Source organism: Liolophura sinensis, chromosome 7, assembly GCF_032854445.1.
Source record: "Liolophura sinensis isolate JHLJ2023 chromosome 7, CUHK_Ljap_v2, whole genome shotgun sequence".
Lineage (NCBI taxonomy): Eukaryota > Metazoa > Mollusca > Polyplacophora > Chitonida > Chitonidae > Liolophura > Liolophura sinensis.
The window spans coordinates 51,597,331-51,624,693 of NC_088301.1; the positions used below are offsets into that span (position 1 = coordinate 51,597,331).

General features: G+C 38.7%; 1 protein-coding gene across 2 annotated transcripts; it reads right to left on the reverse strand.

Annotated features, from left to right (window-relative positions):
- Nucleotides 1–1,757: 1,757 nt before the first annotated feature.
- Nucleotides 1,758–27,363, reverse strand: LOC135471790 (adhesion G-protein coupled receptor G2-like). Of its 2 annotated transcripts, none has more exons than XM_064751131.1 (15): nt 26,479–27,363; nt 15,003–15,623; nt 14,451–14,729; nt 12,683–12,897; nt 12,138–12,278; nt 11,821–11,903; nt 11,316–11,493; nt 10,900–11,121; nt 10,510–10,549; nt 9,702–9,799; nt 8,891–9,015; nt 7,726–7,994; nt 5,367–5,439; nt 4,070–4,235; nt 1,758–3,182 (listed from the first exon to the last, which is right to left on the reverse strand). In XM_064751131.1, the coding sequence occupies exons 1-15, from the start codon at nt 26,534–26,536 to the stop codon at nt 2,691–2,693; spliced, it is 3,060 nt and encodes a 1,019-aa protein (XP_064607201.1). In that variant the 5' UTR covers nt 26,537–27,363; the 3' UTR covers nt 1,758–2,690. The 2 variants fall into 2 exon arrangements, with proteins under 2 accessions (XP_064607201.1, XP_064607200.1); XM_064751130.1 differs by having other exon boundaries at nt 12,683–12,900.

Here is a 27,363-nt window from a genome sequence, read left to right on the forward strand (position 1 = left end):
AAGCTGCCCTACAGATGCCTGTAGACGTTCACGCAGACAGAACACCGATCTAACCAGTTAATAAAGACGCGGAGCGTGAAACCCAAGATGCGGTATGTCAAACCCATCCAAGAGAAAAATCCAGACCTAAAAAGGGTTTTTACAAGGTTTATTTTTCTAATTATATGTACGGTAATTTATTTGATTGGAGTTTTAGGTAATACTCAGGAATATTTCATTTATGTGACGGCGACCAGCACTATGGTGGGAGGAAACCCACGCAGGTTGCTGGCAGACCTTGACACGTACGACCGGAGAGAAAACCAGCATGACCTGGACTTGAACTCACAGCGCAGACATTGGTTAGATGGTCCTGGGTCATTATGCTGCACTAACATGCCAACAATTAGGCCACTGTTGTCCCTCCAGGCCTTGGACCGATTTTTAGATTGTCGCAAAGATCTTGATGAAGATGTCCGGGTGCACATCAGTTGTGCACGTCACAGCAGTATTGTTCGTCAGTAAATTTAACAGCGTAGATGGGCGTGGCAATCTGGTTTCTTGTCCCCATCAAATAATCAGATGTTGTACTAATTTTAATAATACCAACAGGGCTGAATGATAATTTTGATGTAGGTGTGCAAGTCTCGTTCATTAAATGTTTTGTTTCTTTTATTACAGCTGCGGTATTTCATCAGGAAAATCAAATCGTTCAACGGAAGATACGTTCCACATTTCATTGTGAAGTCGCTGAAATCATGATACTGTTAACTAGTTTATCGCAATGCATTGACTCAGAAGCCTCTTACGCTATAAGTTTAAGTCAAGATTCCTTCGGTTGTCAATAAACAGCAGTTGATCGTGAGTTTTTCCAGACCAGTTTCCTCCCACTCTAATGCTTACCGCCATTGCATCGAGAAATATTCTTGAGCATACAGTAAAACATCTTTCAGATAAATAAATAAATGTAACTAAAAAAAAATTACCTGTATATGTCATGCCTGAAGAAATAATAACGAAACTAACCTGTCATTGTTTGACCTTCAAACATAATTTACCCAAGATTTGCAAACATGTCTGTTATTAAGGATAGTGGTTGGGGTGTATATATCAGTGTCATATACATTCATTTCATTTGTAAAACCTTAGCCGTTCTCAACTCTAGCGTTCAAAAATACAATTGTCTAACATGTTAATCTTAATAAATGTGAAATTGATCATAACCGAAGGGCTTTAATCAATCTATGTAGAGCAAAGTATTGTAAATTATTAAAATATTATAAAGTATTTTAAATTTTTCGCAGAATCCCAGAAGCGAAACCTGAAGTCTTTGAAACAGGCATTGGTTGACATGGTAATGTGCGGGTCGGGTCATTTCGACTGAGACGGACTTTTTCTTTGGTACTTATACAAGCAATTTTTACAAATGTTATTAGCATCCTTGCCTTCTTCATTAAAAGTAGTTTTTCAAGCACATGGGACATTTCTGTGTCATCTTATGACTTTATGAGCAAGTAAGACCGAGATCTGTTTTGCAATGGTTATGATTTGGGAATGTTCCTTAATAAAATAAAAATCGACTTATTTTTGCTTTTGTATGAATTTCTGATCTGCACTGCATATGATGCTCATTGGCACAGTGGTACGTGTGGGATTACGTGTGGGATTAATACACACCTAGTCTTGTGGTGTAATAAGAAATCGACACACTAAACACATGGGTATGGGCTATACAGTTGGTCATTTCTGTTCGACTGTACATAAAATCTGCGACAATAACTTATCGGTCGTTATTAATATGTTATGCATGTGCTCACATGTAAGATAATGAAAAAACAAAGCATCAAAATAGGTATAAGAAGTCACAGCGACCAAATTGCGTACATCCAAAAAGGAACGGCCATTCATTGCTGAAACTAAATTTATTTACAATACGAAGTACTAGAGGTATAAGTAAACATTTACATCTGAAATAAATATAATTTTGTAACAGTTTATTCTTAGTATTCAGTTATCACTCATTGTACCATTCGAATATTTCACAGTAAACATGCTTTTGGCACCGGCCAGCCTTACGTCAATCTTTGGTTTCATCTAGCATAGACTAAATATATTGGACGCGCAACGTGAGCTTTGAACCAATTCACAAATGGTGACTTTTACAGAGATAGAAGAGGTTTAGAGGTAATACGGAAATATAGAGCCATGAGAAACTGTTACTTGATGGAAAAGTTTTCTATGCGTCCATCTGCATATTGCCATATCACTGTACCCTACAACGAATGCAACGAACACGTATGAATTACATGTACCACCTAAAATGACGTACGAACACTGTATATAAAGCTCTAGACCTTCACAACTTGTGGTCACAAGGACATTAGGATCCTATGCTTATCTTAACTCCAAATGCAGTTATAGGACCAACACAACGTTAAGCCGTGACAACGAACTGCTTGTATGTACAAGTATTACTAACCTACAGACATACACACATATAATGACTGAAACTGTGTAGGTGAGAAATTGTAAGTCTAGCCTGTCACTTTTCATTTTCGGGCTCTTATCACATAGCTTTATAAGAAGCTTCCAAGGTGCCATCTGCGTGCCTTCATGTGAGGTTTCCACGTGTTTTTAGGCTGTCTGAAATATGAGCCTAAATGTCGAGCCGTTCAATAAACACTAATCAAAGACCACCTTTCAAAGAAAACTTACATCCTTTTGTTACAGTTCTTATCCTCTGTGATTGAACCCTTCTCCAGACCCATAATGAGTCGGTATTTATTCAGCCAAAATGTCCCCTTTTCTGACCCTACGCGACTAAGTTTGCTAGTGTCAAGACAAAATTGGCTCTCTTTGGTGTCCTTGCTCAGCGACTCTTCAGTTTCGGACATCGGGTGCTTTTCGCAACGCATGGATTTGCTCTTGTCGTCTCCAGACATGGTAGACGTAGTGTGAGTTGGTCCAGATGTCTTGATAATGGCACCCCGCCGAGTTTTGATGGTCCCCTCGTGCCAAAGCTGCCTCCATGCTGCTCGAGCCTCAAAGTTCCGCAGACAACGAAAGATAAAGATGCAAAAGCCCTGGAGTGACGTTGTAATGACGAAGAGGTATTGTAGTACCAGCTTAGCCTCCCCGATCGCCACCGCTCCAAAAATCCAAGAAATTCCCAGCAGTACAAGCACGCTCATTACACCTCTTACCTAATAAAAAAACACGTAAAGACATTATTATTATTATTGTTATTATTATTGTTATTGTTATCCGCACGGTAAACTGTAGTTCACATAAAAAGCAACAAACTGTCAGAACCGTATTATATTGTGTTGCACTTGAAAAAGAATTTTACACTTTTCAAAATTTTCAAAATCATAACAAGGACTCTTGGTTCTTCTAACTTAATATTCCTAAGACACCAAGGTTATCGAATCACACAGCTGACTTATACTTTGATCTAAGACTGAATTGGCTGTTATTCCCAAGCCAAGATTTTATTGCACTGCAAGAAAAAAGGGCCACATCGTTCACATTTCCGACTTCTACCATGTTTCCATGCTGAGAAAAGTCAAAGGTTATAGGTCTGGAGTTTGATTCAAAGTTGAGAATACATATAGACAGATTTATCACCCCCGGGCTGAATGCATTGATAATAATTTGATGCGCTAATTAACCAAATACGCCGACAGATTGGACATAGACTGACAGGAGGCTGATAATCTTTTTTTCTGCAGATTTTAGCATATTACCTACGGAAAGTAGCGACCACACATTATATCTATTAGCAAAGGGGATGAGTAATTTTAGACGAGTGACATCTAGTAATTTGCAGCTAACATCATTGCATTTTTTGACCGTAACGTTAGCTGCAGTTTATTAAACAGGTAGGTTGCTACTATTTAAGAATATACATGAACAGTAAGAAGAAAACCCTGATTGAGGTAAATTGACAGGAGGCCGGATTTCATCGTTAATACGCGTGACCATTTGCCAGCTATCGCCATGTCTCCCCCCTCCCTGTAGTCTTTTATTCTTTTTATTAAAGTGCATCCGCATATCTTTGGTGTTTTTTGTGTTTATGTTATCATTGTACCTGTGCCCCAGTCACGGTTCGCTTCCCGAGGGTGTTGTCAAATCTGGGTTTTAGCAGCACCCGCAGCAAGATGATGAAGACGACGAGGTTACACGTCAGCGCAACACAGACGGGGCCAATATAGGTACCGTAATAGAGTCCAACGTTCGCATGGGATAGCCGACAACTGCAAATCAAAATAAAAGTCCTTTGATCCCTGGTTTTCATTAATTGATATAGGAATAAAACTGTCAAAGGTCATTCAGATGATTGTTACAGAAAGGAACGGATCTTTCTTAGTCCTGTGATTTGAAGACCTATAATCTAATCCGCCAAAGATGAATTAATGGATCACCTCTCCCTTTAGGTTATCGATCTGAGAAGTTGTGCCAAAGGTAAAATTCCCAAAAATTCTGTTTCATAAAAGTTTGAGACATAACCTGGTGAAAATATATTTCAATCGGAAGCGGAATGTTAAAAATCTCCAAAATATATCATGTATCATATTTCATTTTTAGAAGTGATTTTCACGGAATAAGGTAAAATTATAATACTGGTACCTAGAAAATGACTGATACAAATAGAGGTAATCATATGACAAATATTTTGCTATCAGATTGAGCGTTCTAAAGTGATACATAATCTTTTGTCATTTCCTCAGAGAACAGCTAAGAGCATGTCACTTTGAGATTGCCTAAACGATTTAGATACGTGTAGCTGAAGGTATTTGATATATACTCTGAATTCTAAAAGCATGAGGTTCGAAAAATGCCAAAACCGGCATTGGTCCTCATCTAATGTTCTCCAGCCGTTAAAACGTTTGTGTGGTGAAGTCAAAGATAGGTCCGTGTTACTTTATATTTCATCTTCTACCCTAGTTAAAGTTGTGTCAAAACAAAGTTTCATTGAACCTTAATTCTTAGAAAATAATTACCGTTAAAGATACTTTGAATAAACATTAACCAGGTACTGTCTTATCCTTTCAATGTCAATAATGCACAATGTTTCTAATTGTATATAATTTCAGAGTCAGCTTTTCAATGAAACATGTTTAGAAGACCCGGGTCTGTAATATCGTCTGAGTCACTGGAACATTGCAAGTTTAAAGATTACAAATCCTTCAATCAGTTTGTATGTTATAAAGCCAGAGAAAGCTAAAGTGTGCCTGTAAATTTGTTGTGTTTTTGGCATGTAATTCCTTTGCTTTGTTAGATAAACCAGATAATGTTAAGATAATATGGATTCTGCCTTTTGGGAGTTTCTCTAAGATCTTTGTTCATCAAAGCAATTGTCATTACTTTTATATAAATCTACCAACCTGGTTGAATCCGGTTGACGGTAATTGTCTAGATCAACCGCGAGAGCAGTTGCCACAAAAACAGCCGGTATACCTGTAAAACAACACAGCTTTACCACTTCAATAACTTTAGTTTGGCAATTTGATATAAAGTACTTAGACCTAACAAAGCATGTGGTGATTAATCGTATGGCTTAATGATGGAGGATCGTACATGTATGTACTGAGCTCAGTTGTTCAAAATGGCAGCAGAACTCACGCCAGGTATTACATTTAGTCTAGATTTATGTACCATTTAATTTGTACTAAGATGAGACTGACATTAACACCTTTCAATAAATGAATTGCCCCAGCTGTACATGGGCTCGTGTAAAGTGGAACGATACAGGTGGAAGCCTCCATTGATTGCTCAGTTGGTTAGCGTGCTAGCGCAGCGTACTGACCCAGGAGCTGACCGCCGTCATATAAGTGAAATATTCTTAAGCACGGCGTAAATCACCAGCCAAATAAATAAATAAATAAGATACAATACCGTACATTTCTTTCAGAGAAGTCTCAGAAAGAGATGCACATACTCACCTGAAATGCTGGAGACTAAGTGGACGACTTATATTCATGAGCTTTAAAGGAGTACAAAACAGTTCTTATGCATTTAAGAGAATTTTTGTTATTTGCCACTGATGAACTGTATAAAAAGCACGCTCTAATACTACGTCATGAAAAAAATAGAGGGTCCAAGGAATTAAAAAAAAAGTGTCCGTTATTGTTAAAGGAACTATGCAACTAGTTGAGAAATCGTCCCCCATACCGCTCGGGTGCCAACCTCCTCACACTGACAAATCCTCTGCGAAATGACGCAAGTGCTTCCCCGGTATGCGGTTAATGTTGTTATGTAACAGGTGTAGCCGATGAAAGAGGCACAGTTAAAATATTCGTTGCTAACCATCAGCCTACTGTATGCCGTTAAATGCATAGAATAATATCCTTTTCCGTCTAATGTTGGTATTTGAAACAAGATTTGTCTTACAAATTATACTGTGAGTATATGGCAGTGTCTTTAACAGATATTTATTACGAAGCTAAACTGATAAACAGATGCGCCCTTTCTCAGTGTGATTACATGATTCATTATTTATACATCAGTGAAATCCCAGTATTTCCTTCACTGATAAAACTGTTATCTTCACTAGTTAGATATCACTTTTGTTATTTACATTTTGCTATTACATCGCTGGAGAATTGGACCCATGGACGACCGCATCGCAAGGCCGTGCACTTCCGCGCAATATATAGATAGTCCCAAAAAAAAAAGAAAAGAAATGGTAGAAATTCTTCTTGTGCTTAATTCAGGTAAATACCTACATTACATTAGCATTAAGCATCTTTGTAGAATGTATAATTACTTACAGACGGCGTTTAAAACTGTAAAAAGGTTATGTGAGCGTGGACGTGGACGAAATTGCGTCGCGATTTATATACATGTAGAGAAAATGTCAGGATATAAATAATAAATAGAATATTGCACAGTGAAGGTTGAATACCATAAATATTGTTCTCGTGAAAGGTAGAAATGATAACCCATCTCTCACTCGAGTAATATCTATGGTGTTCAGCCTTCACTGTGCAATATCCTCTATGTGCTGTTAGCGGAACTAAATAGCGTTTAAGTTTCATTGGATGAATACTGTATAATCTGTATAGATTTACAATAATATATTTAAACTTATCTAACGAACAGCTTGACAATATATGACAATAAAAACAGAATTTCTTGTGTCATTCAAATTAATACCCATTCCATTACCTGACCTTGTTCAGCACTACAAAAAAATCGAACCGAACTCGTTATCCTATTCGACACAACGGTTTCAAGGCACTTATGCTACCACTGGGCTGATGTTGACAAATGCGTTAGAAGCGAATGTAGAGTCAGTCTGAACTTTCTTCTGAAATTATTTCTTTATTTTGGATTTATAAAAAAAAATATGATTGCGGGAACCATCACGCTACTTCGTTATAGCTTACTACTCCCTAACTAGACGCCAAATATGTGGAATTGATTTTGGTTTACGAATTTTTTTATTATGAAGGGAATTCCCGCAGGAAAACGCCTTAAAATAGAAAAATCTGATATTGATCCTACTTTTGTCTTGTGGTAAAACAGAAAGTATAAATCACACCACTCCAATTTTTCACACACATTTTCCTCATTGACTGTACTTCACATTCAATTAAGTTTTACTTGTTTCTCTACATGAACCAAATAACACCTCACTGCTGCACCCAAGTGAGCCGATTTTTATCTAGTTGCAGGGCACCCTTATGAGCACATTGTCCTAATGTCTAGAATTATAATTTAAAGGTAAATATTAGAACCTACCCCATCCAGCAACTACTCTTTTAAGGAGGAAGTGCTTCTCGTACATGGCAAAGACACGGACCAGCAGCCTATACAGGTTGAAAGCTTCGATGCCCATCCATATCAGGGTACTAAGCACGGTGTAGTGAATCAGCACGGCCACGCTCGTACACGCGTCCCTGTACCCCAGTACAACCTCATCCCCTCCAACCACAAACAACAGGTGCATGAACAACATCGACGCCCCCAAGTGAAGCAAAATCTGACCCGATTTGTTCCGGTGCAAACACCTGAAATATACAACTTCGTGAACAATCAAGGGGGCCTCCGTGGCAGAGGGGCTAGCACACCAGCGCGGCGCTGTGACTCAGGACTTCAAGTCCAGCTCATGTCCGCTTCCTCTCGGGCAGTACGTGGGGAGACCTGTCAGTAATCTGCGGATGGTCGTGGGTTTCCCCTGGACTTTATCCGATTTCCTCCCACAATAATGCTGGTCGCCGTATTATAAGTGAAATATTCTTGAGTACGGCATAAAACACCAATGAAATAAATAAATAAATAAATAAATGAACAATAAACATTTTGTTGATTCTGTTATATAGAGGTTTCTCATTATCTAAATCAGCATAAAACCAAATTATTAAACTTAATCTGAATTACAATAACCTGCATGGCAATTAAACTGACAGCTACAGAGCAGCTCTTTATTTATTTATTTGATTGTTGTTTGAAAGTGTGCTCCAGACGTTTCATGGTGGCAGCCAGTTTTTACAGGTGGATGAAAAACCAAAATGCCCGGAGTAAACCACCGATCTTCACCAAGTAGCCGGGAAACCCAGTGACTTAAAACACTGGTTAGTAGTTAAAAGCGGCCAAAACAGCGAGCTGGAATCGAACCATTCGATAAGAATTACATGTGTATACATGTGTATGCTTTTGCTGAATTTACACTGAATGCACTAACTAAAGTAATATAATTGTAGGCTATCAGATCTTATTTGTGAGAATTTATTGGGTCTGTCAAAATCCTGTGGATGGTCGTGGGTTTCCCCCGGGCTCTGCCTCTATTCCTCCCACCATAATGTCGGCTGCCGTCGTATAAGGGAAATGTTCTTGAGTACGGCGTAAAACACCAATAAAATAAAATAAATGAATAAATGTGAATTTATAACACGTTATGACTTACGGAAAGATGGCGTAGGTGATGAGCGTCAGCGTCAGGCCGGTGATAGAAAGACCACTGCCCACGAACGATATGATGGATAGGACGTTGGTGTGAACCTTCTCTATAACCACATTCGGGTCAACGTCCTAATAAAGAAATAAAAATAATTCATCACTGTGTTTCCTTCTGTTTGTTTTACAACAACTGTTCTATGATGACCACTCTGCACCATGTTCAAAGCTCGTTTTGTTAATCTGTTGAACATCATGTAATACATCTTTTCTTGTAAATGGTATTTCATGCCATTTTACGAAGTTTTGCTTCTTATTTAATTTGCACATGTTTTTTTATGAATACAAACGATGTATATCATATCAGATGATAGCAAAGTTAAATGCAAGACTCCAACACCTTGGCATACTTCTTTAGACAATGGCTTTAGATGTCATCGTCATTTTTATTTTTCATGCAGATCTGTCGGAACTATATTCTAAAAGAGCAAGAAAAAGTATTTTCTTCATTATTAATAGGGAATGAAATTATTAGCCCTTTGTGAAAGTAATATCGAACAAGGATTTGTACACATCCATTTCCATCTGGATGCCTGCGGTATGTATTTCTAAATTGGCATACATTCAAGAGCCACCAATGATGCAAGTCTTATCAGACCAGTATCTAAATACTTGTATCTAAATTGCATATATAGGCCTACGCTTTCGGCGTACCCATTTCAGAGTCTCACACAATACCTAAGTTAAGGATAAGCATTGCGAACAGGATTGACCCAGACATTTGATCCATATGTATGATGCCCAGGTAGCAATCCACTTACCAACATTACAGCAAAATTGGTGAGATGATGAGAGCAACAGTGAACGGACGCATCGTCTTCTCCCTGCTTCGTTACACCGGTATATGACCATTGTTTCTCTGGGGGACATGACAGGATTACGCTCATGAACAAAATGTGATGAGGGATTCTTTATATAGCTCAGCATTACCATATTCTATACGTGTAGTATTTACCGCCGATTCTGGTACTGAAAGTAATTCCATAGATTGAGGAATGTTCATGTAAGCCTCATGGAAACCGTTGGCAACAGTGTGGTACCAATGTGCACAACAGCAATGCGTGTATAGGTCACAAAATAAGCGTTCAGTGAGGCAACCCATTTCCGTCATCAACAGACGTCACTTGTCTATACGTAAACTTGTAACAGAAGGTGATAAATATCTCGATGGTTCTGGCATCGGCGCCTGCTTAGACCCATATGCAATATTGGCTTCCCTGACCGAATCACTCTGTTAATTTGTATATGCATATTACCCGCCTTTAGACACTCAGTCGCCTCGTAGGGTGCATTCGGGCGAACTAATACACATTTCCATTATCAAAAGATATTCATTAAGGCCATTAATTTCAGCCCATAGTCTCGGCGGTATCGGACCAAAAAGATACACCAATGTTGTGATAAATCTACTCTGATTGTTCTATATTTTTGTAATAATGGGGCCACCCAGGCGTGTATATATTTGTGTAACGGACTGGTATAATCTTATATTTATTACATGGTATCATACAGAACGGAAAAAACTAAATACATTTGGTAAATACATCGAGTCAAATGGTAAAAACTAACCTTTAACATTCCAGAAACCACATTTATGAATGCCGTCTACCTGGAATAAGACGCACCACAGTACGTGAGCGAGAAAAAGGCTATAAACACTATGACACAAACAACACTATTAACAGTCGAAAATAGCAAATTATTAAAGTGGTACATGTAAGTACTTATACTGACATCTCAGAACATGCTTTCTACATTTCTTCACTTATAATGATTCAACACTCCTGTGTTAAACGCAACTATAAAACCCACGGTTAACCTATAATCATCAAGAATATATTGATGCATGGTTAGGGTATGACCATTCAAGTACAGTAGCACAAAATGGTACTTACGTTTCAAAAGTTTAAATAAAGGAAATGCAGTACTTAAACATTCGAAACTTTTACCAATGCGCACCTTATTTTTGGTTGGTTTGGGGAGCGAGAATTTGACGCAGTCGTGAAGGTTGTTGATGCTCTGATTGTTCACAGCTGCAAGTAAGACACGCTCCACAGTGTAGTTGGATTCTTTATTGGTGGGAAAGAGCTTACTATCGGCGTAGAGGACAAACGTAACGCGGTAAGACGGCGCCTTCAGCTTCTGGAAGATCTCTTGGGGTAGTTTTATAGACGTCGTCACCTAGAACAGAGACATTAAAACCGACCGGATGATTAACCATTATGGCTTAAACAGGGCTAAAATCCACGTACATCACATGTTACTTGGCATTATCAAGTATCAATGTGCTGTAAAACCCCTTACTTCATAACAGACAAACGAAACGACCTTCAACAGGGGTAACGAATTGTAATCTCCAAAAATGCTACTAATACCTGTTTGTTATCATTGGCGGTGTGTGTCTCTACGGATGTGGAGTACTCAACGCCGTCCTTGGTGTCATCATAAGGCACCTCCCTGACGTCTACGTTGATGTTCGGAAGGTCAAGTTTTACGTTTGTTCGATTCTTTAAATCTATTGCACCAAGAAAGTTCTCAAATGTTTGGAGCAGCCTGAAATGATTTCAGAATGTATTGCCTAAGCATAAATTAATGTGGAAGGTCAAGGTCTAAAAGTGGCATACAGTACACGTGTATATCAACACACGGCAATGGCATCGACATATAGCAGATGTAAAGGAAATTCATGTAAGCATTAAACAAAAAAGACAACCCAGAGATGAAAATTGTCAGCCATGGTAAAAAAAAGATAAAAAAAAAAAAAAACAACAACAAAAAAAAAAAACGTCAGAGTTCCAAGATTCCACTATTTCTTAATCATTACACTCAGCAAGCATTTCTGTTCCACAAATATGGAATGACATATACATAATCACTTACTTTGAATTGGTATCATTTTCCTGGATAATATCAGGCTCAGCTGTCAGGAGATTGTCCACTGCACGGATATATTGTTCTGTTAGCTGTTTTGAGAGAAAACAGCGCAGATTATTTGGCAAACTCCAGTTAATATGACATTGTTACATGGTTATATTTTCTTTTGCGCGGTATATATTTAGTTCCTAAAACAATCCCATAACACTCTATTTATATTTCTGAAAGACTGCTAGTATCAGGTACACACACACAGGCTTAAGGCTCAAGGTTTCGATCCGTTTAAACAAATGAAAATACGAACTGTTAAAGGATAGAAATACCTTTTCGTCCTCTGCTGCAATGTCTGACGTTTCTGATAATACTTCTGTCATCTTGGTAAGCCTACTTGACTCCCCAGTATTTGTATCACTCTTCTGTATAGCATCTATAAACTCGGTCACCGTATCTCGCGTCAGTTCAGTCTAACAAGATAAAACAGACGGCTCTAGGTAATTCATTAATGTTGCACCTGTTTGCACCTGTAAGATTAACGAAGGTAATTTGAATTGGAAAACTCCATGCAAAGATGTTATATTCCAGAGTACATTATGTTTGCACACCCGCACACTTAAAACGCGAAACAGATTTGTAAGTTTGCATCTACATGAATAGATAACTTGATTAATTAGCGTTTAATTACCGTACTCCAGAATGTTTCATTTATTAGACGGCGAACAGGGCACGCCATTCTGCATACATGAGTTCTTGAATGTCGTACAGATTGACTAATTGAGCAGAAGCTTTTTTCAAAAGGAGTATATTATATCTGGCCTATCTTAACTTCGAGAGACCTCTTATGGTGCAGAATAGCATGAAATCGCAGTACCTTTGGGCAATCACTTGCGTCTTGGTCCAGCCATCGAGGCTTCATATCCTCTGTAATAGTACACTTCCTCCTGGCTTTTGCTCTGACAAAGGAAGCCGTTTTTTGCCCAGAAGTTGTAGGGCAGTTCAAAAATCGCCATTCACCATGCCGGGTGGAAGGCCAACGAAACACACCTTTCACGTTGATAACGGTAGAGTTCGGGCAGTTGGTTTCCACTGCTAGTAGAAAAGTTAAAATCCATTTTATAAATTAAAGTAAACGACCCATTAATTAATGGGAAAAGCCGGTGAAGGGCTCGTAAACAGAAAAAAAAGATTTTGAGAATTAAAAATGGCTAGCATGTAATGTTTGGGTTTTTTTTATACTCAAACAGTCAGTTAGACTAAAACCTTGGCCTCTATTTTGACAAGCAATGTGACCGAAAACATCTTTTTGTCGAAGTTCTCTTTCACTGCATGTAGTTCTCTCCAGATGAGACGTATAACAGTCTGAAAGTTCTATAACGCGAACTGGGTGCAAGGCGTCATCTTGATTAACAATGTTTGATAGAGCGTAGAGCGTGGTCAGCGCAATGGTCGGCATAATTTCCCTACATCTGTATGTACAGTTTAAGAAGAACTTCCCTTTCGAGCTTTTTACTTTTGGTGACACTTGTCACACCATTGTAGCCGGTGAGAAATATAGACATTTCAGGCAAACTATGGATTTATCATATCAATAGGCCTAGTGACGCACAACTTGGCTATAACTGTAACTAGGTGGAAAGTGTTTATACTATGTACGGACAGATACTTGTATAGCATCCGGGGTACCTAAGTTGTAGATAAACGTCATTTACACCGTTCGCACGAGTTGAACTGGTTTAAATGCGAAGTGGGTTTGAGCTAATTTGACGTCGCCCATGTGAATACAAAGCTGAGGTGTTTAATCTGGTTTATTTTACCCGCTAGCGATCTGGGTTTAAGCAAATTCACCACAGGAATTTTCACAACTGGTTTCATTTAAACCGGGTTTGGTTTGATCCGGAGGAAATTGTGGTCGTGTGAACGAGGTAATGAGAGGCACCATATTTTTCAATCCGCTGAGGTGGCACTAGTGTGAAGCAGGACCTTGGGACATCGTTATGTCACACATGGATTGTAGCGCAACGTCTACGATGTTACAGTGTATCAGTTTCTGTGGCAACGACGTACTGGATTTAATGTCATTATAAAGTGGTGAGGAAAGAACATTTGACGTCAATAAAATTACACCAAGGTGCTACTGCCGGGAGTTTGACAAGTCCCCATTGTTACTTGTATGTCGCCTCCATCCATACAGGTGCACAGCCTAATGAATTCATGGCATCACGAAGTGCAGTCCTGGGAGTGTCAAGAAGTCGTCTTGTATACAAAATACATTATTTATCTGACAAAGTTGGGCACAAAGGGCTACATTTCTCTACTCTATTCTTTACACTCTACTGGGTTAATTAGAAACATAATGACTTCTCAGCAATGTCAATAAAATGCAGGAACTATGCCGACAATATTGATAACGCTTACAGATATAACTGAACGAGAGAAAATGTTTATATTTATGGCCATTGTAGTAGAACGCAATTCTGTAATATATTGAATGGCCCAACTACTGAACACCAGAAGTGATACAGTGGCTTAATAACCCTTGCGGAACAGTAGTTTTCTATAAATCCATATTGGTTAAATGGATTTACATAACAGATACACTAAGGGGAAGACTGAGCGTACTGCACAGGCCGCCTTGTTACCTTTCAGCATGTGAGTGTAGAAATATGTTCCGGATGGCGGGCTTCGAACCCTCCCGAATACAGCTCGCACTTGAAAGGTGTAGGTCTGATTCAGCACAAGGCTATGCACCTTGGCACAAACCTCTACCTGGTCGCTTTTGGGGAAAACATCGGATATCACACTAATGTTGTAAGACTCCATGTAGAGCTGGTATTTCTTCACAACGCCGTGAGCGGGAACCTTCCAACATACATCAGCATAGGACGTGTTCACTGCTACAGCTGTCACCACCTCTGGCTCTGGACAAAATAAATGTATAAAATAAGATTGTCAGATTCAGATAATTCGACAAACACGTTTGGATTATTTTTGTGTTCTGTTTTTGTTAAATTGCTTCATTTTTTTTTAATTAAATGCTATTTATGTATAACAAGTCGCAGTTATACTAAGACAAATAGGCGGACCACGGCCGGCCCGTGTTCTAGTTACGTGTAAGGTGCAAGCAACTATATGAAAGGAGGCAGCTCCAAAGCTGGCCTTTTGTCCATGAAATGTACTCTAGTTTAACTTACCTGAAATGGGTTGCAGTTCTGCTGTGAGAAAGGTCTTCATTGGAAGAAAAGTTTGGTCATTGCTGATAAGAGAAATAGGAAGCTTCACTTTGGGCGGCAGTGCTGACAGTGGGCGCGAGGTAACGATGGACAGCTGATTTCTGGTCACTTCGAAGTTGTCGCTGTACGTGTGTACTGTTGGTATTGCCACTGTAAGGTTTGGTCTGTTGACAGACCACACCACGGTACCCGGGGGTACTCCTCTGAAAATCTCTACGTGAAGCTCCTCAGCTAATAGTTCCAGGTCCAGTGGTTTTCCATTTACGACCATTATCTCCGTGGTTACATCCTTATACTGCGGATTGATGGTGAAATCAGTTTCTACGGCCACAACTATCACAGAAAAATTGTAACCAGGATTTGCCGTAATCAAATACCTGTTTCTAAGCACATTATTATGGAAAGCAAAATATTTTTCGTCTTTTCCTTCGACATAAAATTTCAAGGGCGATCTCACATTCTCGCCTTTGCACTGTGCTGAGAAAGCTTGTATATCGGTATTAGCAGGTGTACGTTCAGTGATATTCAGACGAATTCGGTTGTCATGGTCCAAGGAAGGTCTCAAAAACATGATTTCGCAACCTGTAAGACAGAGAGAAGAAAAAAACATTTGTGGAAGAAAACGCAATGTTTAATTTGAAACTACTTCTTTTCTCTGCAGTAGTTCAAAGGGGAAAATTAAGCATATCTTTATGTATCGATAGCAATTTACGTATGGTTTATTCCTTATCCTTCACATAATGATTTCTTATGACTTATTTGGTTACTGAAATGTATGTATACCTCATGGATTTTGTTATGGTTGGGATCATTTTGACTCAGCTTACAGATAGATGGTGCAATTATAGTTCCTTTAACAGATGGGCGTTGAGGCATAACCTATACTGGCTATAGTTTTATAATTAAATGTCAACTTATTTTGATGTGACAGCATGATGTTCAAACGATATAATGTTACACATTAGTATTGGCTGGTTGACGGATGAATGTCATGATTCGCTGTTGAATGTCGATGCTGTACCCAACTGCGCTTATTAACTGTTCCAGTGGCACCCGTGGGGGCATTCGGAACTGATAGCTCTTACTTCCTAGTGAAAACTCGGATGTGGAGCGCTTGTTTTCTAACCACTGGAGCTGCCAATAACTGTGGGTCGGGAACAAGCCTTCACAGATTGATTACGTAAGCATCTCTTGGCTTCTACCATCGACTGTATTACTCTCCAGATAGACGGTATATTATTCAGCGATTAGCACCCTAGTTACAGTTTTTCTTCATACAAAAAACATTATTCAATTAATCACACTCAACGAAAAGCCCTTCTAACCGTTGATTAACACGATTTTCTCAGCATGTTTTAACTATACCACATTTATGTGTTTCGAAACGAATGGATGTCAGTGTAAAATCAATAAAGGTTATTGTGGTTCTAGGAGTGTTAATGATGGAATTAGACTTCCACTTTTCTCTCACTGCTGGGGGACAAACTGGTCGATCAACCCACTCAAAAACAGAGCAATTACTATGGCGACTTTCTCCCATAACAAAACCCCCATACTGTAGGGCTATATAGTAACCTTTTTTGACGGTTTAAAATCGAAAATTTATTGATTCTCCAGAGAATAAATGCAAAGCAGGCTGCGTAAAACCACTAGAAATACTTTAGACCTCGAGTGACGTCAAAAAAGGAAAAATATAACAAATAGTCATTACTTACATACGTGTCATCGGTCATTTCCTTCTGCCGGGATGCATAAATTGACTATTATATGTACACCAACTATATCAAATTCACATTAACGGGAAATGGGGGTCATTAACGTGCACATCTAGCGCCCTCTCGCCTTTTTCCAATGCTACAAAAAGATCTTTTATCCCAAATTTGTAGGAATCTAGAGCAATGTGCCACTGCCGGACGAACGGGGAGAACGAGGAGCTACAGGGTATTTGCACAGTCATGGAATTCCGTCAGTGCTAATAATTCGGGCTGAAACCTTATCAGCAGCGATTTTGTGTTCTCACCTGTGCTTGACAGACGGGAAACGGCCAGCACAATGCACCTTGACTGTACTTGAGACTCGCCCATTAGCGGGCAGTTGACAGTACCCGTTATTTCCATTAGTGTCTATTGTCAGAAGTCACAGCTGATCAGAGGTCTGTCGATCAAAACTTGGGTTCTCCATCTTAAACGGGCATGTTCTGATTTCTCCTCTCTAAGATAAACATACATCTCTGGCAAGGCTGTGAAATGTCGCCATCAAGCTGGCATTTGCATTTATCTCACATTCTCATTTCACTCGGCTGATCCCTCGTTAAGTCGTACCTGAGAATTCGCTTTCAGATATTACTCATAGAGGGCATTATACCAGGTAAATTTCAAAATCTTAAACTACACAATAATTCACAACAAATATTATTAAACAATATCTTAAATAACTATTTCGGGACCGGTAGATCCAGGATCAATCCTTGATCGAGTCACACCTAAGACTTTAAAAGAGGAAGTTGTAACTTCCTCGCTTGGCGTTCAGCATGAAGGGGATAGTGAAACGACTGGTTGACCCGTATCAGTATAATGGCTCGGGCGGGGCGGCTTACTTGCCTTCGGTAAGTCGTCTCAGTGAAGCAGCACTAAATAAAAGAGCGGTGGAAATCCGTCCTGCAACAAGGAGGCACATTACACGTACATGCACCCTAATGATTCCTTCGCCGTCATGTGACTGAAAAATTGTTGAGTACGACGTTAAACCCCAAGCACTCACTCACTAAATAACTATTCACTATTGTTTAATTATTATTGGCGTAAACCAAACCCATAATTTCCATTGCAGACTACAGGGCTTTTCAACAATGTAGCCGGAGACTGAGTTACTGATTACTATGCAAAAACAATTGAGGGTATTTCTCGCAATATTTTGGCAAAATTTCTCATTATTTCAATTATATATTACACAAGTGACCATATGGCTCTGTGCTAAGAAAAGCATTCACTATAAACTTAGCTGCAGAATCTAGGCGTTGCCACATTGTGCCTAAGTAACGATAAAGGGCTAAAGCATACTGGCACTCCCATAGACGAGTGGTTATCTGTCGATCGTAGATACTGTTATTAAATCTGGAATCTTTCATGGGTAATCTGTCAGCGAATGCGTCACAATAAATAACAAGGCGTAACAGCTGTTAAACATTCAGAGCTGTTACCAGGACGAGCTTTCACTGTGCTTGGTAGTGAAAAGTGGCAGCTCTAGCTCTGTATAAACAATGGATCTGCAGGTATTGTAAAGTAACCAGATATGGTATTCAGGCCATTTTATCAATTTATCAACTTTCAAAAAGAAATTCAAAAAGGACTGGGTCACGCGGAGATCGGTGAAGATCAAAGTATTAACCAGAGCTACCTTGAATAGCTATGATAGCTGTCGATCATAGTTACAGGGCTTACTTGAATAGCTCTGATAGCCACCCTATCATAGTTACAGGGCTTACTTGAATAGCTATGATAGTCGTCGATCATAGTTACAGGGCTTACTTGAATAGCTCTGATAGCCATCCTATCATAGTTACAGGGCAGACTTGAATAGCTATGATAGCCATCCTATCATAGTTACAAGGCTGACTTGAATAGCTCTGATACCCGTCGATCATAGTTACAGGGCTGACTTGAATAGCTGTGATGGCCGTCGATCATAGTTACAGGGCTTACTAGAATAGCCGTGATGGTTGTCAATCTTGGTTACAGGGAATAATTGGATAGCGGTAATGGTTGACCTATCTAGTTAATTGGATAGCGGTAATGGTTGACCTATCTAGTTACAAGATAGGCGGTGCTCATTGTAACAGAGGATTTTCGTATAACAGCGGATTTTCTATCGTGTGTTTGGGATGGTTGTGATTACTAAATCTGTAAAGTTTGCTTTCATGCATAGTAAGAAGAAATTCATTAAAATGTGGACAATAACATTATTTAGCTGATAATCATTGTATCTCTGCTATGGAGACCTTTAGAGGCTATGCAACAAATACTTTCGAATATTAGACAATCGTGTCCTAGTTACATTTGCAACTATAATGACAATAGGTCTACGAAAGATAAATTATGGACTCAATTAAATGCCTACCTGTATTTCTAGAGCAGGATAATGACGTACCTGTACGTCTCACCTGGGGATTGTTATACTTTGTAGCGTTACACTTTTGTCTGGATCCTGAGTAGAACTAATTCATTCTACTCTGCCTTTTCTAGTCCTAGTTAAAACCTCATTTCGTTTTATTAAGATGGGATCGAATTTGCTCAAGTGACAGTTGTGGTCTGAAAAGCTTTAACGTTTCCGCCCATGTAGGAAACTTACTTGACAGCTTAATTGGAAACGGGGGTGACTTTCAATCTGTTCATTTCAGTTAACCGAGCTTGTAAATCCACGGCGATATGCTGTCGAAGGTTACTATACCCCGTCTGACACAGTCAAATGAATCCATACTGACACAGTGAGTCTCACATGATAGGGCAGGTAATTAAATTTGACGTAAATCTGTATATATGTCTCTGTTTGTGACGTCAGAAAACCTACATATATCAGCCTGACGTAATGTGTAGGACTGATTACCCGACAGTATGCATGGTTTTAGCCATTTTGTTTGTTAGCCATATAGTATCTAGAAAACAATCTGAAGTACTGCACCGAAGAACTAGACCCTGAAGCAATGCGATGTGCTCATATTTAGTTAGGATATAGTGCCGGAAAACAAAGGAGAACATTTAATAATTCATTATAAAGAAAGATGGTTTAGAAATATGAGGATTAAAGACGACAGTGTTACTCACTATGAATTCCCTGTTAATTCCCTTGTCATGTATCGGCAACCCTAAGTACATATATTTACACCACCTTGGATGCCAAGCTACTTAATACAACCAATGCTGTTCAGAAGTCACATTTAATATGTTTTGTATGGCTTAGATCTGTCGGATTCGTCTCACTTATTGTCTATAAAATACTTGACGACAATGGGAAGAGTGGAAGAGACCCACCAAGACTCTTCTACAGATATCTTGATGGATCGATCCTACACACGCCCGGAAAAAGTTGTCCCGGAAGAAGTGGTTCCTGCTTTACGTCGGGCGCACACATAAACAAGTTTTCTTCGCAATTAAAATCAGAAGAAGACTGCTACTGTTTCCGTTACAAAAAACATGACGTATTGATTCAGCATTGTGTTACATTTTTAATTGATTGAAAAAAGATTCGGCTCGAGCATCAGCCCGCAGAGTACCCTGTGTTTTCCTGAGCTCTTGCACAGCCCAGTGAGCACTCTTCTGGAACATTAATATGTCCACATGAATGGAAAATCAGCACTAAATTGTTCTGGAATTAGCTGGCCAAATAACCAAGCTGGGACCGAGACGTGCAAGAATGAGCCTAAATGTTTACAAATCGCTGTCATGGTATGCTGTCATGTTGTTGCTAGTTAAATTACTTCAGGATTGACAATAATATGTTTTAGGTTTATTGGGGTATTAACCAATACGCTACGCGGATTTATACAGTGAGCGAAATGACGAGGCAAAGTTTACAAAAAAGAATTGTGAAAAACTCAACATTTACAAGGTTAATTCCGAGCTAGAGAACTTTGGGTGTAAAAAATGCCGAGGAAGTTGAATTTATTTCGTGAGACGCATCTCCAGACGACAACGCATTTGCGCTGTTCATAGCGGACTATTGCTGTTGTTGTTGTACGCCAAGAATATGCGGGAGTGTGTAGGCTACACAGGTGACTGTGTCATGCCGGTTGCAAAGCACATGTAGTTGTGACATATGGAAGATATCTTAGTATTCAAGCATACTGTTTATCCAAGAACAACAGTGTGTATTTTAAACATCAATGGGAAAATGATTTTGATGTAACTGGCTTGTATTCGCGAGCACAGGCTCTCGGTTATGCATTTGCACTCGCTGACCCAGCGTGTTTGTGATCAAGCTTATATACTGATTATATACTACGGTTTAAACAGTTTTAATGTATATATATATATATATATATATATATGCATATGCTGTTCTGTATGTCAGTTTAAATGACGTGCCCTCAGTCTTTCAGCTCTTTTCTTATAAAAAGTAGTCCTACGCGGACGTGGCTTCATTTTTTTAGGTTTATAAGTCCAACAATTTGACCAATCGGGAAAATTAAATTATTCATCTCTACTCCAATGTTACTTTAAATGTCCGTAAAAATGAACATTCAGTGCACAAAAGTACAATGATCATAGGTTCTATAGGCATTGGAGAGCATGTTCAATATAGGTAACACATGATGCAAACACTTTTTGATAAGGCCGGCTTTAAGATAAATCGTTTGCGTAATTTTGAATCTTAAGCTTAATTTTGAAACCTTTTAAAAGCGTAATGTTGAATCATAATTATAATGTTGAATCTTAAGTGTAATTTTTAATTTTAAGTGTAACATTGAATCGTAATTGTCGAAGCTATAGGCTCAGGTTTCCCATTAATCTTTTCTTACAAGAGGTCACTCCGCAGTGGAATAGAATCCAGCCATATACAAGAATGGCGATAATTGTAAGGTTCTTTGAACTCACTTTCAACATCATTCCCTTTAAACTTCTTTTCCAGTCATACGGAAACCATAAGCTTTGCAAGGGAGTCGAGAGTCGTTTTAAACATGCAGGCAAAGTATTTATGTTATACTTTGAGGATCATGTACTATGCATAGCATTCAGGGGTGCTTCTTACGAAATTGGTACCGATTGGGTGCAATTCAATCAAGGTCTTTGGCGGAAGCACGGAATTCACTATCGATCACTTTGGCTTTGTCTGTATTATTACAACGAAAAGTTTATTGGAGCAAATAATTGAATCACTCCTTGTAATTTGTGATAGAAAGATAAATGCTGACGTAGCATATGTTCGAGTGTATTTGGGCGCATTCTTCTCGACGACCTCGCAAGAATCGACCTCCTTGAGAACTGATCAGATAAAATGGTTTTGCGTTCGTAAGCCTGCTTGGAAGTGTGATAAGGCAGAAGCACAATCGTGTCAAAATAAATACAATATACTTCTGAGAATCACTGAAGGTTCAGATTTAATCTTCACGACACCTCACTTTGCACAAAAGAAATTCAGAGAACGAAATGGGGACAGGATCTGGAAAGAAGAATTCCTAGTTTCTCAAGTGAAACCAACGTGGTGCTTAGCAAGTCTTGTTAAAGTGTAACAGAGCATTATTTGGAAGAATTATCCTTCGATCTCATGCGCAACCACACTTAACTATCGAAAAAAGGTGATTTATTCTGAAGATAAACTTTTGAAGCCTACCTTCGAAAACGTACCTATAGACAGCATTTACGGCATCATAGCAGCTACCGGTGCATTGTGGCTTCCTCTTCGGACGTACGTGGGAAGCTCTGTCCGGTTTCATCCCACCATATGCTGGTTACCGTCGTATAAGTGAAATATTCTTGAATACTGCGTTAAACACCAAAAAATAAAATAAATAAATACTATCGGTGTATATCAGGTCTTAAGGTATAACGTTGCATATATCTTGCAAATGGAGTAAAAAGTATGAAAAAGCTAAATAAAAACTTCCGTGTTAATTATTGATAAATTTATGTCAGGACTGGTTTACTTCTAAGCTATTTAATAAGTTTTAAATACATTTAGATATATTTATCTAAAAAACATGTCATTAAGAGTAGACGATCACACGCATGGCTTAACACAGCCCCATCGCATATTCCGGCATATTGTCAATGTTAAACTTCAAATCAAGTTGACACGTCCGGAGAAAACATAATTAACATTTCAACAGTGCTCGAAAGGCGAAACCATTGGCCACGTGGTCTAGAAATATACATTAAATATTATCCCGTCGCCAATATATAACAAGATTGATGGACTATGAGGCATATGCCACCTAGATATGGCATGACTAGCCAGAATCTCAACCTTCGACTCACGTATACATAACTCACGTTTAAACTATACATTTGTTGTAGACCATAAACTGTAAAGGGTCAGTATCATGTTACTAGACAATATGCATTGTCACAAATAATTATAATGGCATTTCATTTTCTGTTGTCAAATATATGTTAATTTTAGAATTTGCCTCTTGACGATTTATTGCAGTAAGAACAAATAAGATATATTATCAATGCGTATTGCACTTCTCAAGGAAAATAAGCTGGATTTGAGTGTGTGGAAATATCACGATCTGACTATTTTAAACTGTTTAATAGGTTTTTAAAGCATGTTAAGACATGAATTCTGGTTTTTGACGACTTAGAAAATTCATATCTCAGGCGACAATATACTGCTGAGAAACTGATCATATTATCAGAGCAGCTCGCTTCAGGTCGTTTCCCAGCGACTAGAAAATCAGTCGTGGCGCCTAAAGTATCAAATTGTTGGCATACTGACTGCAAAAATATAATTTTATTAATCTATAAAATATGTATTTGTTTCGTTAAACACGCATAATAGAATCACATAGAAATTGATTGCTGCTAAACATTTTATTCTTTTTGACGCTGAGTTGAAATGGTTGAGGTAGGGCTAAATTAAAAACTGAAATAAATTAAATCCAAATTGCGTCATTGACAGATAGAGGAACTTTTTAAACCGCCATCGTATGTCAAAAATATGGCATTAAGTAACAATCAGACAAACACATTTTTTAATCCCTCAATTGATGAACAGAATTTAAGTAACAATATTAAATATTAAATTGAATATAAAATTTGCAAAATAAATTAAAATTATTAAAAATAAATTCCAAAGCATCAATCTATAATTTTCACGTAAATGAATGTTCAACTTAATTTTTTTCTGAATTTATCAATTCCGCTACCAGTGTGCTCGAGAGAAGGTAGATCAAAATTGTTGATCATCGTCATAAAAGGAATTGCACCAAGCCTGTTGGCCATTGATCTTCTGTAATATATCTGTACTACGTTAGCAGTTTGCACAAATCGTCACTGCTAAGGCCGAAATGGACCATAGACAAAACAGTTGTTACTGGATTACTTTTGGTGAGAAACGATTCCCAATATGCTCTAAAATGTTTACTTAGTCTATGTCATGAAAAATGTGAATACAGCTTGTGAGTTACTACAGCATAAAACGAAGTTATTGCGTGCAAAATGGGGAAAGTAAAAGGCCCCAAAAGAGGTTTCGTCATGTTGAGAAATACCAATATAGAGTTTTATTCCTGATCATAACAAAACATCAGATGACTGTAACAGAGGGAAATAATGTCGTGTGTGCCATGTTTTGTGTTTTATCCGGAATATATCTGTATCAGTTATTGTCTAGTCCCTTTTCTAACGTCTAGATGGCGGCCAGAAATGTCATGTGAAAGACGAGTGATTGCAATTTCCGGACCTAATATAGGATTCCATATGGCGCTTCCAATTAACCCCGGACTTAAATGCCGTATAGATAAGCCGACTGTTTATTCAAATACATGCATCTAATCAGAAGGCCAACGTCTAGTCATTAATCGGAAGCCTGATGGCATGTAATTGAACACGCGTCTAATGCTGAACTACCTTACAGGTTCTGTTAACCAATTAGAAACAAAAGTTGCCGTTCACCAAAGATGTACTAGAGGATATATGGTAACATTGTTGGTTTTTAGACGTGTTTCCCCTGTCATTGATTCCGTGAATGTCATATCATTTCATTTCCAATTTTTCATTAGTACCTCTGGAATAATGATTTTGCTTTTTGTTGAATATTGTTTCGAAATCAGTGTTATTGAGCATTCGACAGAAGTAAAATACATCTCCAATGTAATACTCCCCTCGACTGTTTGAATCAGTCACGATGAAGAAGGACAGGGGTTCTTCCTTCATTTTGACCTTAACCTCAGTTTCATTAGTTTTCACTAATCCGAGTACTTCTGGTCAGTGATCCCCCTCGTGCTCATGGTCATTAACGACTAAATCAGGTGAATAACACCAAGCCCATTGTGAACGTAGAAGGGATTTTGGTGTATCCTAGATACGCTATAAGGGTCAGTGGGCTTTTGCGAAACACATCCAAAATACAGCTAATCTATGTGACTGGGAGTTACCAGCGCCAGCGAAGTCGATCGTCAGGACACCCACTTGGTATGCTAACGATGGTAAAAGAGCCAACGATACCCAACTCCGTCTGGTTATAGAGGGCGTTATGGGAATACTGTTTGTTTTCCAGTAACTTATGATACTTCCCTATAATAGATCAAAAAGATTTACCTGACTTACAGACGTATAGAAAACTTACCTATATCACAGGTAATGTCATACTTAGACAAGTTTGTATTTATGTGGAATAAAATCATGGCTCAATAAATGCGAGGACGTTACACTGAAACATGTTTATCACATAATAAACACTAAAACAGTCCTCACGAACCCTTGAGGACGATCCTCAAGCCATTGTTACAGGAACATTACATAAGTTATTAAGCCAAAAATGATCATTCTCTGTGCTAAGAAACATTGATAACAAGCGCAAATTGGTATAGTTGCGTCATGATTGGAAAAATCGAATTTGCCTTGCACTCAGAAACCTTGTTAAGAGTATGACCATAGTTAAAAGATACTTTGTCAAAAATTTAAACGGCCAACAGACCAATCGACCAACAAACAGACAAAGCTACTTTTAGTTTCTTGTCGCAGATAGAGAGGAACGATATGTATATGTGTGCTACAGAAACAGAAAACCTTTTCAAATGTACACCGTACCTCAAGGATTAAATATTCTACCGAAGCAAAGGCTAATCTGTTGTCAAACTTCAACTGGTTTCAATTTCTTGAAACAGAAACTGTGCCTCACATTGGGCTTGCCTTTCGTATTTAAGAAATTATCCGAGTATATTTTATAGAAAACATCTGTGCTGAGTGGAGTTATGGTGCATACCAATGTTGCCAACCAGGCGCTGCGTTTGAAGTGTGTCAAGTCCAGTATCTGTACACTTATTGTTCCTGACAGCTTGAGCCAGTACACCGCTAAAATAGTATTTACATACGCTCAGTTTGGCTTTTTTGCCTTTGAGTAATAAATGGGAATTTAAACAATTTACGAAAATATGATCTATTTGATATGTTAGGCAATGGCCTGTGTCACGTTAGCGGACTTCTAAGCTAATACTCTAATACCACACAACCCATCTAGATATAAAGTAGTATATCAGATATATATGAGTCACAAAAAAAACACGTTAAGAGACTTTGTACCCACCTATCAACAAGGCGGATTTTGAGAGACGATGGAAGTTGATCTTTAATATTCAAATTCTGCATGCAGCTGTTTAGGAAGTGAGAAAGTTTTCCACCTGCAGTTACCAAAAATCCGAATCCATTTTTCGATTTGGATTAGGTGTGTTGTGCAGGATTTAGTGAGACCGACCTATTTTGTGTGAATATATACCACTCACCTGTAATAATCAGCAGGTAGTTCCCCAACACAATACTGACAACGAGAACAAACTTCATGTTTGATGTGAGGCAACCGCGTTATATATCCTGTTACTATGAACGGCGGGTCCTCAAGTTCTGGATCAAAGTCATACCTTTTGCTTGCCACGGCAGTTACTTGTTTCTGTTATGTCCCTGGTCGGTTGTCTTATCACAGGTGAAAAGTTGTAAAGTATAGCCATAGTGGGAAACAGCTTTAGCGGACAACCGCTGTCCCCAACCGTATAGACAAACTCCCCGTCTTGTCCACGCCGCAATTCCGGTAGCACAGCTTAAACGTGCTAGCAGCTAAGGAGTTCTTTCTCCGTAAAACAGCTATATTTTTAACCTTTCCACGACTGTTGTTTATAAAACATGTCTGCGGTGGCTTGTTGACGTCCCAAATGCATCAGCGCGTCAAGCGTCGGCAGAAGTTGAGAATAAACTAACTTCTCAGTGGTTCCCGTGATCGTTGATCAGGTCGCTGGAAAAGGATCGATCTGAACGCTATCCAGACTGATCCTCGGTCCACTTCATACCGAACTGCGGCAATGTGGCCAAGGCGGTGCTCCGTGGCTAACGATTATAACTGTATTGATCTAGTACACAGCTATATAATTGGGGCACTTTAGGCGGACCACAACGCAATAACTATCAGTCATGTACACTCCATACACAACGGCGCGGTTTTTCCTTCAGTTTTGAAATGCTCCACAAGAGTTGTTAATTTTTGACTTGAGCAGTCCAGTTCTGTCAATGAAATGCACTTTATTCAAGTCGCAGGTTAAAAAGGGGTGAAACCGGCCGTAGGAGTGAGGGATAGATCTCTCCCCCACCTCCCTTCTTATGGTCCAAGATAGACCTAC